Source organism: Pholcus phalangioides, unplaced genomic scaffold, assembly GCF_987345545.1.
Source record: "Pholcus phalangioides strain wild (caught in Gottingen) unplaced genomic scaffold, Ppha-v1.0 ptg000003l_1, whole genome shotgun sequence".
NCBI lineage: Eukaryota > Metazoa > Arthropoda > Arachnida > Araneae > Pholcidae > Pholcus > Pholcus phalangioides.
This window is the reverse complement of record NW_028301596.1, coordinates 50,580,468-50,594,290: the sequence shown is the minus strand read 5'-3', so window position 1 is coordinate 50,594,290 and position 13,823 is coordinate 50,580,468. Positions and strand designations below refer to the sequence as shown.

General features: G+C 35.3%; 1 protein-coding gene across 1 annotated transcript in view; it reads right to left on the bottom strand.

Moving 5' to 3' along the window:
- LOC149088771 (uncharacterized) overlaps window positions 1-13,823 on the bottom strand; it is a 61,815-nt gene that overhangs the window by 11,669 nt on the left and 36,323 nt on the right. The window contains exons 2-3 of the mRNA XM_089249914.1: window positions 3,253-3,350; window positions 391-527 (exon numbers count right to left, since the gene is read on the bottom strand). Coding sequence (XP_089106040.1) covers window positions 391-527; window positions 3,253-3,350 — 235 coding nt within the window. The remainder of the gene's footprint in view (window positions 1-390; window positions 528-3,252; window positions 3,351-13,823) is intronic.

Genomic DNA, 13,823 nt, shown 5'->3' with positions numbered 1-13,823 from the left:
CGAGTTTGCTGAATTTATTTTTGCTACACAGAACCTTTAAAAAGTGGCATTACAAATGGTAGAAGCTATATCGAGGTCTCTGGTTGTATCCTCTATCTTAGGCTATCATCTGCATCATTTTCATCGCATGGAGAACCATTACATGATTAAAAGAAAAAGATTTCTAATGTTAACATGCACATTCAATCTTACAAAAAAATGCCACAATGCATTCAAATTTTATGAATTAGATCTGTGGCAAAGTATGATCTGTAGAGGGCTTTTTACAGTCAGTATCAAAGTAAAGAATTCGGACTTGAGTCTTGATATCAAGGATGATAAATTTTATGGTAATCACTTATTCCAATGTTTGAACAAATTAAAAAAATATTCTAAAACGACAAATCTTACCTTGTTCTTTTCAATTGAACATTATAACTTAATTTTTCTAGAGTAATTTCACCAGTTTTATTGTCTATAATAAGCACACATTCCTTTCGATATGGTTTTTTTGAACCTTTGAATACTGTGTGTGTTGTACCTGTCCCCTACAAAGCAAAAGAGAAATCAGTACACACATTGACACATCAGTAGAAGCTTTTAATATAACAACTTTTAAATGAAACATCGGGAGAAAAAAAATCTCCATCTTAAAACATCAAAAAAAAATTTTTTTACTCATTTCTTCCTACATGGGTCATTCTCAAAAAATTATACAAAAATAAAAAGTTCAAATCATCTTCGTAACCACAGGAAGCTTTAAACAACTACTTCCTTAAATTCATTTTTCTTCTTCCCTATTGAAACCTCCAACACAATAAAACTTGAAAACTGTGTGTGTAGTAAGACTACATCAGATTATGACTGTAAATAAAGATTCTCCAAGCCTTTAGCATTAAGAATATTGACAACATTAAGTTTTATAAATGAATCTATTGTTCAACATATTTTCCTCATCCTTTGAAATTATACCGATTTAAAGCTGGAGATAGAAATATCTTAAATAATTACCATCCTCTTTATTTCTATATTCTTCCTATCTTTTCCAAGTTAATTGGAACTACTGTAAAAAATAGACTAACTTTTCTAAACAGCAGTAAAATTTTTACCCTCAATCAATATGGTATCTTGGGAAATCGAGGCACAGAAAATACTTTGACAGAATTCTGTAGGTTTGTCTCAAAGTATTGACCAAAATAAACGAACTGTTTCTCACTTGACATATCAAAAGAATTTGAAAACCTCAATCACGAGATCTTACTTTATAAATTGGCTAATGCTGATGTTAAAGGTGAAATTTTACAATGGTTTAAGTCTTATCTAAATGATAGGAAACAGTTAAGAGACAACTCTTTTAGTGAATACACACTACAGCAAAAAGAGTTCCTATTTTAGGTGAGATTCTTTTAATTATTTTTATTGATGATTTTTGTACGCTGAAACTCTTCCATGAAATAATAACATACGTGGATGACTCATTTTTTTATTCCTGTATTGATGTACATTCACTTAAAGGACAGGTTGAACATGATCTTCTAATACCATTAATAGTTCATACCATTAATAATAATGGTAAGAAATTGAATCTCCATAAAATTATCATCATGCTTTGGTGTCCCATGTGGGAAGAGCTTAGGCAATTTTGCCTATTGCTCTGACACCAAGTAGTATAACACGAATAGTGGATCATCTAGATGTGAAGTATTCTGTGGAGATTTCCCAAAGGTTTTGCAACAGTGTTAGGAACGAAAGGCATGGTATCTGTTACCATTTTATTGAACCTCTGTAAAATGTAAGTGGGATATTATAGTTAACTACAACTGATATATAGGCCATATCTAAATAAATTATGAGGCTGCACCTATCTGTGATATCCTATTAAGGGGGGAAAGGAGCAGAGGAGATCTCCTAGAGCAGAGGTCTTCAACTTTTTTCCAGTCACTAACACTGCCTGTACCCGTCATCGAAATAAGAGCACCCTTACAGCAAGTTTAACATACGAATGCATGAAATCAGGATGATTTCAATCCTTGAATACAATTTTTACAAAGTGTTTCAATTAGAACGTTGATCAAGTGCTAGCGAGCACAAAATCGAATATGAGCAAAGATTACGGAAAGCAGCTTGCAAACAATCTTGCAAGTCTTGCATATCATTTGGAAACCCAGCCCTTACACGGATTACTCCCATGGGAAAGCCCATTTTAAAAAAAAATTGTTACAATTTCAAAAAACAACTGCCTTACTACATATGGCTTATCAAAACCACAGTATCAAGTACAGAAACGGTTTTTGCTAATTTAAGGGTGGGTCTATTGGTCACTAAACACTCAGTGTTTGTGGTGATGTTCAACAAAATTTTTCTTTTTATTTACGTGTTAGACAGGTTTTGTTTAATCCAGGTTTTTTAATGTGTATTTTGGCATTAAAATCACGGGACCACAATTTTTTCCGTTGAAGACAGGTTTTTGCTTAATACAGGTTCCGTTAGACAGGTTTTACTGTATTAATCTTGAACTGCGGTAAGGGGTCTGATTACTCTTTGTCCCATGATTATCACTGAGACTACTCTGATAGTCCTGATTATATATATATATAAACTTTAATGATCACATTAACATGATACTCATAAGCAGGAATATAACATATGCATTAACAGCTTAATTTTTAATATTGATCAATGATTTTCGCAGACATGAAACACGAGAATGAATTCATATGAAATGGGTAATTAAAATAAAGAGAATATTAGTTTATAAAGCAAAGTTTCCATGATTGGGGAAAGTCAATATGTGGACTTATTACTTGAAAAAACATACATGATCTGATGTAAGCAAGTATCACATTTATATGTTTTCCAAACTAGAACTTAACAATTTTATCAAAAAAATGGACGGAAGTTTTTAATTAAAAACAATTTAAAAATTTAGATGTACAGTTGGACCCACTTATAACAAAGTTGGAAAAAAAAACAGTGAAAATATTCATTACAGGCAAACTTAGTTATATCCGTACTGACTTGATAATACAAATACAACACCACAACAGGCAAAATGCCCAACGAGGTGGCTGAGAAAAAGATGCCCATAAAAATATGGATGTCATATATTTCAGCATAGATAGCAATGCAGAAATCAAGGGAAATGGTAAAAACTTTATTATATATGTGCAAATTCGTTATATCTGTGTCTGCTATAAGCAAGCCAGACTGAAGAACTATCATCACCAATAAGACAAAAAATAATCAAGCATTATACTAATTTCGTGAACTTACTTTGTCAACATGGGGAACTGTAACAGTAACCTGATTTCCTTCTCCGATATCCACTGTAGCCATTTTTGTGACATCAACAGAAGCCGGTTTGAAATCATCTAGAGAAAACAAGAAAAAAAAATTTACATCAGGTGATTGAAATTCTATTAATGGTGAAGTTCAGCAAATTTGATATAAGGTAGGTGAGAGTAATATGGCCATGATGAGCTTCAGCGATTTTTCGCTGAGGCCTGTATTATCAATTCAAAATAACTGAATGTTAAAAAATACTTTGAAGAATTGTTAAGAGAAAAAAAATGATCCAAGGTACATCTCAATGGGAAATATGAAAAAATATGAAGAAAATATGAAATGGAAAAAAGTGTTTTTTTCCAAGTGTTACTTTTGGCCAACAGGTGAAGGTAATATGACCAATGGGGTCTTCAACGTACATATCTCAACAAACAGGCATTTTCATGAAAGCTTATTCATTTAAAAAAATTATTCAAGTGAGCAAACTTTCAATTAAAAATTAAATACAAAAAATAAATTTCATAAGCTTCAACAAATTCGAAATAATGAATCCAAAACTGAAAAATGTAAGTTAATTAAGAGACATTTTGGACAGACAAATCCATTTTCCTCCTTCTTAGGGGAAATAAATTTTGAGGGGTTTTCGAAATCTGATCACGTGAAATTTCAGACAAAAAAATTGATACTCGCACATGCAGTGAATATAGCACCATTGGTCGTAAAATAAACCTTTCAAACATTCTAAAGAAACCTACATGGCAGATATTTACACAGGTTGAAATTAAAACGAATGCATTTGAAAAAGCATTAAAAACTGCACTAGCCATGGTTAACGAACTAAAGTTGTGGAATAATTGAACCAGAGAATAAATAAAAACGTACCGTAAGAAAATAACGTGGTTTTTCCGAATGACATTTTCAGCACAATATGGCAAACAGACAAAATTAAGCATCACCCAAGCAAAAACAAAAATTAGGTCACATGTCCAAACAAACAGATAAACAGCATAAATTCTCTAAATTTCAAATTCCTTTCGGAAAAAAAAAAAAATTACTGAAAATTTGCCATATTACCATCAGACGCCTTACAATAAAAACTTTGCAATAGAGCATTAAGATATTTCTGGCCTCTTGCTTCTTAGACTAGACAAATTTTTAAGGATAAAACCGCGACTGGGAATCACTCGATGCAAAGCGCCATACCTACCAGGGTCTGCGCCTCCATGATGGAGGTGGTAGACTTTAATACTGCAGCTCATAATTTTATAGAGAGAATGCGGCAGAAAAACAGAATTAGTTGTATACCCTTGGAAACCACGCTAGGACCAGTAACGCCTTACAGATTCCAAATCTTATAACAATTTTACATTGACATACAATTACATCACAGATACGATTCCATTGTTCTGTGGTATTATTAAAGTGAAAGTTATCTTGCTTTTTTTCCCCAATTTTGCTGATTTTATTTATTTTTTAATTTTTTTTGTAATTTGTCAATGTACAGGGTGTCTTATAAGTCCTAATGCATCCTTTATCTAAACTTTTTGTCGTAGAGGTTCCAATTAAGAAAATAAAATTGTTCCAATTTAAAAAATGCTTAAAATATGTCCAGCAATCACTAATACTGCACTTAAGAAACATGGATTTTTTTTTTTTGTTAACCTCAAAGTGCATATATTCGCTAATATAGGAATTCAAAAATTGGAGAAAAGTTGGGAAAGAGGTTGTCTGTTAGTTTATGCTGTTCTTTCACCGTCTCCAGATTTTTGAATTCAAATATCGCAACCAATATTGCACTTGGAAACATGAAAAAAATTTTGTTGACCTGAGGAGAGACAGGATAGAAACTTTCTAATTTGAAATTAGAAGGTAGGAGGGACCTATATAAAAATTTAGATTTATTTTATGTGACATTTCACTCTCAAAACTTGTACAGAGTGATTCCTGAACACATTGAGCATTTTTTTATATTGGAACCACACTTGTATTACGTTGATGAGATAAAGCCCACATTAGGACTTACTGGACACCTTGTATATAATTTTTTCACAAAAATCCCAAAGATAACCCTTAGAAGCAGCTTTAAGGTCGCAAATTTTTAAAATTTCTTAGAAAGAGGCACAACTGGAGTCAAGCCCCCCCCCCTTCTTGTCACACCATAATGTAACACTGAGATGCATAATTGTCACGCAATTGACTTTTTTTTTTCAGCTGCAATTTTTTTTTTTTTTTTTTTTTTGGAGGCGCTTAGCAATTTGCGCAATTGGAATTTAAATTTCTCATTGCAGATATAAAGGTTTTGTGTAAAAATTATTCCAGATAAACATGAGAAAATGCATTGAATTCGGAGAAAACTACAGCGAAATGAATAAACGTCCATTTATCTTTGAGACTGACAGTTTTGAGAGTGACGGGTGTAACTGTATTTTACATCTGTTCCGTTGAAGCTGGAGCGCAGTCAAGCCGATGAAAGAAACGAAAATAGAATTCACATTAAAGGTGTTATGTTAAGTTTGTATTTGTGCATGTTATACCGATGAAAATGCGGAGACCGAAAACCCAATAGCCATTCTATATAGAGGCCGCATAGGGAGATGGAAGAGGGTCAAATAAAAACTCGGAAAGCCATGAACCTGAACGAGGGGAAAAAAAAGTCGAGAAATCTTTCTTCCGTTTTCCCCTGGACGAATATCAAGAGATTCAACAGATGACATTAACCCATTTGTTCCGGAACAACATCACACGGTACGGCACGTATGATTTATCTACCGCAAGGTCAGAAAAATTAAGTCAGCGCTCAGGGTAACGGAGTTAAAGGCCCCAAAATAATCGGGTCGATTTATTTTTATGCATTTTCATTTCACCGATATATTTATATCTTTTGGCGACGACACGGACAGAGAAAGGACTTTTAGATTGTAAAAAGAGATATAAAATGGTGGAGGGGGGGGGAATTCTCGACAGTGCAACGGTCTGATTGAGTCGAGGAATGAAGCGAAAAAAAAAAAATTATACCGAGAGCAATGCACTACTGCTGATCTTGTTAATATTCGATAACTTTTAGGCTTCCTCTTGGCACTACATAGTTTTCAGAAGCCATCCACTTTTTTGCGAGTGTGGGAAGAGTTTTAAATTAGAAGTATAGCGATCAGCCAGTTTTGGCGTTCACCGATGTATAATTAGCTTATTAATATCTTGGGAACACCTATCGATTATAAAATAACTTCGAACGCGTCAACCTGTCGTGCGATAAGCAGTCATTGTTAAGTGCAGGAGTATGCCTCGAGTTAAGCGTTTGATTCGTTCAACGAAAGCCACTTATCTGTTGATCACTACCATAAAAGTGTCTGAATTGAAATCTTTACGGCAATGCCACTAATATAAAAATCAATTATGAAAAAATACAGTCAGTTCCACATATCTGCATACATAGGCATCCCCCTCCCCTTATTTAGGAGTCCCGAATTTGAATATGTACCCTCCGACAACCGAACAATTTTGGCCCAAGTCCAGAGAACTCCGTCAAGTTCGAATCGGGCCTCTATGCACAATAATGTGTGTAGAACGAGCCAGTTCCAGTGTGTAGAACGAGCGTTTTCTGGTATGCGCGTTTCAAATCTGTAGGGGAAAGTGCCCGAAATCCGTCCATCCCTATAATTTGCATGCACGGAGCTGCTATCTTGCGAGTGCCAGGAAACTCCTCATAATTCTTCAGCTGACGAATCGCAGTGACGAAGTTGCTTTGCTGTTTTCATTTACGCTTTAATTTTTCAAAAATAGTTTTTGTTATTCTAGAGCCGGAACCCCGTTCTTGGTGACAGGAAAAATCCCCATAAAACATCTCTAAACTCCTCTATGGAAAAGGAAAAAATGATGGAAGAGCGTAAGGAGAAAATTTTAATCAAAGGCCAAGATAAATATCAACCTGGAACATTAACAAAACCTCAAAAACAATTAAATATGACTATAGGTATAGTTATATTAAAACTGGTAAAGTGAAGTAGTGACACGAAATGTGAAATATGTTCAACAAAACTCAAAAACTGCTTGCGAGACTAAATAATTTACTCATAAATTTATAATAAACTTATTTAACTTGTTTTATATATTTTTATACAAATGTCTTAATCTCCATAAATTTATTATAAGCGATCTCAACACTGTTTTATCAAGTTTCCAGTGAAAATAAATGTGTAGATAATTATTGGAAAAAGGGGGAACGGCGTTAGGACACCTTCAGAGAAAATCAAATTTGCGTTGTTTTATTTTTTTTTTGATTAGAAAAAATTTATTTAGTACCTTCACACTTGCAGCACTCCAAAAAAAATTTCAGACTTAACGATTTTGCTTAGGGGGACGGTATTTGTGCATTTTCCCTTTATATAAGTCGAATTACTCAACTTTGAAACATTTATAGAGAAAGAAACCAATTTTGTTCCAACTCCCGAGTTATAATTTACAATTAAATGAGCTATACGGATAATTTATATCCCTAAGCAGTACCACGCGACAAACTAAATATGATCATCAATCGACATTACCAAAAGCACAAATGCCGGAAAATATACAAATTTATTCCAGAAATTTTGTTTCTCGGTAAAGAATTCTTTTGCGTTCAGACAAAAAAACATTTTTAGCAATAATGGCTTCACTACTCATACTACAAATCATCCACAGAGGTACTCAAAACGAAGGAAATAAATCGAATTGCTGTTGCGAAATAAAGCCCAATCCTAACCATCTCTCTCTACGGTATGCAAGACAGCCTCCGCTTGTATTTTTTTTAGTACTTGCAGAAATATATAGAGAGAGTGCAATTCGAGGAATGAGGTCGTTCGACCTTCCTTCTAGCTCCAGATCCTCAGGCTTTTCTGCTCTTGAGCTAGTAAAAAAACATCATACAACAGATCAGCTATCTGAGCATGTGGAATAAACTACTAAAGTGAAGGTTAATCACTACTTCAGAGCTATTCCGAGGGAAGCAAAAAAAGACAAAACAAGATTCTACGGTTGCGAAAAATTGAATTTTTATTTTTAAAATCGTTTCACAACGTGAGTAGTTCGATTGCTTAAAATGTTTCTTTTTTAATCGTTACGCACTCTATTCTGAACCTTAATGGACTTATCTGATGCAGCGAATGAGCTGAATAAAGGTCATGAATGAAAAATTCATCAATATATGTATACGGGGTCACAAATTGTAATCAGTTGCACCATTTAATAAATCTTGAATTCCCGAGTCAAAAAAAAAAAAGTCTTAAAAATACGTATAGTTGAGCAGAATGGCACAATCATTCGAGAAGCGTCAAATTTCCTGATTCAGGGGTCTCGAACATTGCTAAGCATTCTAAGCAGGATAAAAAACCCAGCCCGGGCGGGTTTCTCTAAAAAAAACCCGGATTTTTTTGGGCAAAATGGGGAAAATTGAATTTCCTATTTCACAACCTCAAAATATCTAATTATGTATTATAAATAATATTTAATTTGTATCATAAATATCTATTTACGTACATCCTTTATGTGTATACATCTTACATTATGTATATACATTTTTGGTGCACGTTAAACTATGTATTTGATTAATAAAATTGACCATGCAATAAGGGAATAATTGTTCACACACATACACACTCACTTCTGCATAATTGTATCTAAACCTTGAGTTGTACGCATGCAGAACTGCAGCAAGAAGGATTGTTTGTGGTAAAATAAATGAATTTGGATAATGAAAATTCTGAGAAATCAGGATGGTGAATGAATTTTTTTTTCTCCTCCAAATTTTTCAAACCCCGCAGAAAATGTATTCAAGTGTCCTGATCCGTCAAAAATAAAACCTTTAGTTATGTAACCAAAACCATGAAGTTTTTTTTTAAATCGAACCCAAACTTTCAGGAGCTAAAGTTACATGCTTTATTTTTCTTTGAATTCCTCACTGTTGAAGAATATCCCTGCTTCATTAAATTCCGAAATATTTTCAAAAGAGCGGTAATAATTAAAAAATGATCTGGTTAACAGGAGATAGCAGTCATTCTGAGGATTCATTACAGTGGAGGTGTTTTCCACTTGTCTAAATTAGCCAATTTTGGGAACCTAAAACTACAGAATAACTTGAATTATCATTAAATACAAATGTCAATAACATTATTGTATATTAGTATCACTTTATACAAGACAACCTGTAATGTATAGCAACAAACCTGCAGAATGCTTTCATCTGGCTGACGATTTTAACAGGTCAATTTTTCGGGGGGTTGGGGTTATAGTATGAGCATCTTGAAAAATCAAACCAAGGCTTATTTTCTAGTTAGGTCTTATTTTCGGAGAAAAACTATACTTTTTGTTCCGTTTCATTTGAAGGGGTTTGTACCAATGTTCAATTCAAGAATCCCACAAAGTTATTTTCTTTTCGTTATGAGCTAATGCTATTTTTGTCTCTTGATATTTCAGTTATGAAAGTCTGATGTACCTGTATAAACCTTATAAAAATGTAATGCAAACATGTAAATATTTTTTGAATGAAAATTCAGTTTACATACATAGGTTAACTTCTCCACAGAGGTTTCAGTTTATTTATACAAGGATATGTGTGTTTTTTCGTGTGTGAAAAATTATTGTTTTATAAATAAGCAATAATTTCTTGAGATATATTTATCACATATTACATATCAGGGGTATAATACATATTACATATGTAAAGTTCATGGTTACATTTTCTGTTTGCGGTTTCTTGTAATATTTGAATCTCGTTACTAAATGCTTACACAAAAAAGGTAGAAGAATTGTATACAAAAAAGTGTGATTCCAGGAAATTATTTATCACATATTTTTGCTCCAAAAATACTTCAAAGTATACATATTCTAAACACTGCACTAGGCAGCAATTTTTGGAATACAGTCAAACCTCGTTAGTGCGTCACCCGGTTAACACGTCACTCCGCTTACCGGATCACTTTTTGGAAGTAATTATCCTCAGGCAGGAATTGGCACAGCTATGGCTTACTCCGTTTAACGAGTCACTCCGCTTATCAAGTCTTAGTTTTGCTCTCGCAAGAGTGACTCATTAACGAGGTTTGACTGTACATAAATTAACCTTAAAATAAAATTTTAACCTAAAAGCAACACATTTTCTTAAAAAAACAATTTTCCCCAAAAAAACCCGGGTTTTTTAGGCTAAAAACCCCAGCCCCGGGGGAAAATGGGTGTCTCCCCGGGGAGAAAATTTGACAACGCTGATTATAAGAACAAAGCAAATTGGGTGGGAGAAAGGTTTAATATACTAGCCTTTGCGTGAAAAAAATGCAGGACTTTTTTTTTTATGTCTGCCGCAGCAACGACAATCCACACTATGAGATCCTACGGTGTGTCCACAGGCGTCGCGTAAACGAGTGATTTAAGGTGACCCCATGGAAAAAGTCACTCGGATTGAGATCCCACGAACGTGGGGGGGGGGGGCCAAGCGACGGGTCTCGCGCATCCAATCCACCTCCTTGGGTATGTAACATCGAGGTGATTACGCACCTTGCGGGAAAAACGTACAGGGGCACCATCATGCATGAACCACATGCCACTTACGTCAGATATGGTGAGCGAACCCACGAACGCATTCAGCGATCAACTGACATCCACCTTTCGTCTCCTCTGGACTCAGAGCCTGAATGAGTTTTCCGCCCTCTCAACGTGGTTTGTGACAGTGTTCCATTTCAATTTTTGTTCCCCTTGATGCCTACTAACAACCCTCTCAGTTTGCCGGTCCATTAACAGAACACCCTGTATAATATAACACACACACTTATATCTTTAAGTTAATATTATGTCTGTTTTGAAGGTTGAGAACCATGGCATTGTATGCAGTGCCTTCCCAAAAATCCACAGGAGGATATGTACATGCACTGGATTGAAGTGGAGAGAGAAAGGCGCATCTGTGTCAGTATTGCACTAATAGAGATATTGAAATAGAATTGATTTAGCAAGTATATTTCACAGCAAGGATTTCTGTCTACAAGGATACAATCAACAAGGTAATTTGAAAATTTTTGATTCAATCCGCCAATTTGTTGGGCTTCTTCCTTTCAGTGATACATATAAACATTCATGTAAGTTTGTTCGTTTTTCGCGGATAAATCACCAATATACGATTAATATAATTTCAAAGGACAATTGTCGGAAGTTGTAGAGAAACTAGCATGTAAATTAGATGTTTGTTAATACGATTATTAAAAAAAATTCTCTTTAATTGCTTGATTTACTTCATACGCTTAGATTTCCCTACATACTAAGTGTACAACCCAACACTGCACTGGTACGATATTTTCTACAGTGTATTCCACATCATCATTACAGCAGTTTGTTAGCAACGCCCGTTCACCCTGAGCTATTAATAAGCTCTGATATTTTCAGATCAGAAAACACAAATGTACGGGGGGGGGGACAAGTGTGTCGGAGAGTACAAATAGGAAAAAAAAAATCATTTTCAGAGAAAGGAACGACTGGTCCTTCTGGTTTTCCCCGTTTGGTCTCTTGCTAAAAGATGAAACTAGTATGTACTGTATAGAAATAACACTGAAGATAAAAAATAAAAATCGGAGAGAAACTACATACGCGTTTATGACACTCTTATAAGCGAAGTGTGAGAGCAACTCGGAATACTCTTCCAGAGAAATAAAGTACTTTGTTCAGTATTCCGCTAGGAAATTTCCCGCAGCTTTTTTTTCTATTTGTATTAACGATACTATTCGTAATTCACCACATAATCCTCTGACATGTTGGAAAGGGAAATGGCAAGATACAAAGAAAACAAGGAATCCATCTAAAATTATAAGCTTTAACTACTAGGAAAAGTATACGCTCAAATTTGTTTCGGACGTAATATGTCCTGTAACAAAAAATTCTTATTTTGAACGATGCTCTCAGTATAGAATGTTATCCGTACATAAAATTTTTGAAACATAAGTCCTTAGAGTCCATAACAAGAGATAGATAATCACTATGGAGCGCGGTAGCCAAGGTCTATAAGATACTCGCCTAAAGTACCAAAGGATGTTTAGAGGTGTCGCGAGTTCGATACCCGGTTCGTCCTTGTCAGAAAACTTTTCCGACACAGGGGTACAACAGAAACGGCAACATGACCGCAGAAAAAATTGCTACCGCAGGGAGTCCCCCATCAAGGGGTTAGCGCACCAATCTCTCGATGAGCATAAAAAAACAAGTCCGCCGTTTGAAATCGGCAATAAATTGTAGGTCCCGGTCTAATTAGTCCTCGTGTGCAGAAAATGACCGTGGTGCGACAAGAATGATCAAATGATAATCACAACACGATGAGTGGAATTTTTCCAATTTTTCATCCACTTGCATTAATTGAGATAACAACTTACTACCATTCTACAAATGTCATGAGAAGAACTGTTCCACTAGAATATTTTTAGTGAGATCCGGAAAATCTATATCTTCATCCAAAATACGATGACGGTGTTTTCCACAAACTTCAGCACATTTCACAGAAAATGAGAAGGGAAAAACAAAACACCACAAAAACGCAAATAAAAGGTCTGCACATTTAAGAGTTAACGCCCCTACCACTTTCCTATTAAGACAGTTTTTCTAAAAGTGAGCGTCGCAACGAGCTGGAGATATTGATTTGTGTGTCCAAGCTTTAAAGTGGTTCTTTTATAACTATTCTGGGGAGCCGCAGATATGCTGAAAATAGGGAAAGGGAGCCACGGGTGACAAAAGTTTGAGAGCCACTGCCTTAGGAAATTCGATTGTATGGCTTCTCACGACCAATTTTTCAATAATTGAGACGTTTTCAGTGAGAGGCAGGATGTATGCAGCTGACCACATCTGCCATGCCAAGTTAACAGACGGTACAAACGTATACAGGGTTCAGTAATCTCCCCCCCCCCCCACAGCAGAAGAAAATACAATGAGTACGTCAAGTTCATTTTATTCACAAGGTAACCACTGCAGAGGATAGTATCATAAAAGGTTAGTGACAACCTTCCCCCCTTTCTCCAACCCTTCGGTAATTCCAGACTTTCCTGTCACTGAGGTAGGGTTCCATTCGCAGAATGTGTGGGAACGGGTAGACTATAAGAGAGTACGCCGTTTCCTTCAATGCTTGATATGGACGCCGGTCTACGAAAGTTACGAAAACTGACCTTGACCTCAGGAACACATGGTAGTTTCACGTACTGAGGTCGGTAAAGTAAAAAATCGAGTAAAAAAAAGTAACGGGTTCTGTAATTTTTCGTGACCTCGTGACCAGGAAAATTCAGGGTTTATCTTCAAGGGCAAAAAGGTGAGGATGAGGAGGAGAGTATTGTGGGCTCTTTAGTTTTTGCCGTCGAAAACCACTCGAAAAATGTCAATAATATACACACGTATGATACAAGGGTCACGATGTATGGAAAAAAAATCGACTGACAAATTAGATTTTGGTAAGCCAATTGGAGAACGATTATATAATATATATAGTGGAAACTCGATAACTCGACACCTCCCCCAGTGCCGCCTTAAAGCATGGGCCCACCCGGGCATGGCCCGGGGGCGTCAAGAGAAAAGGA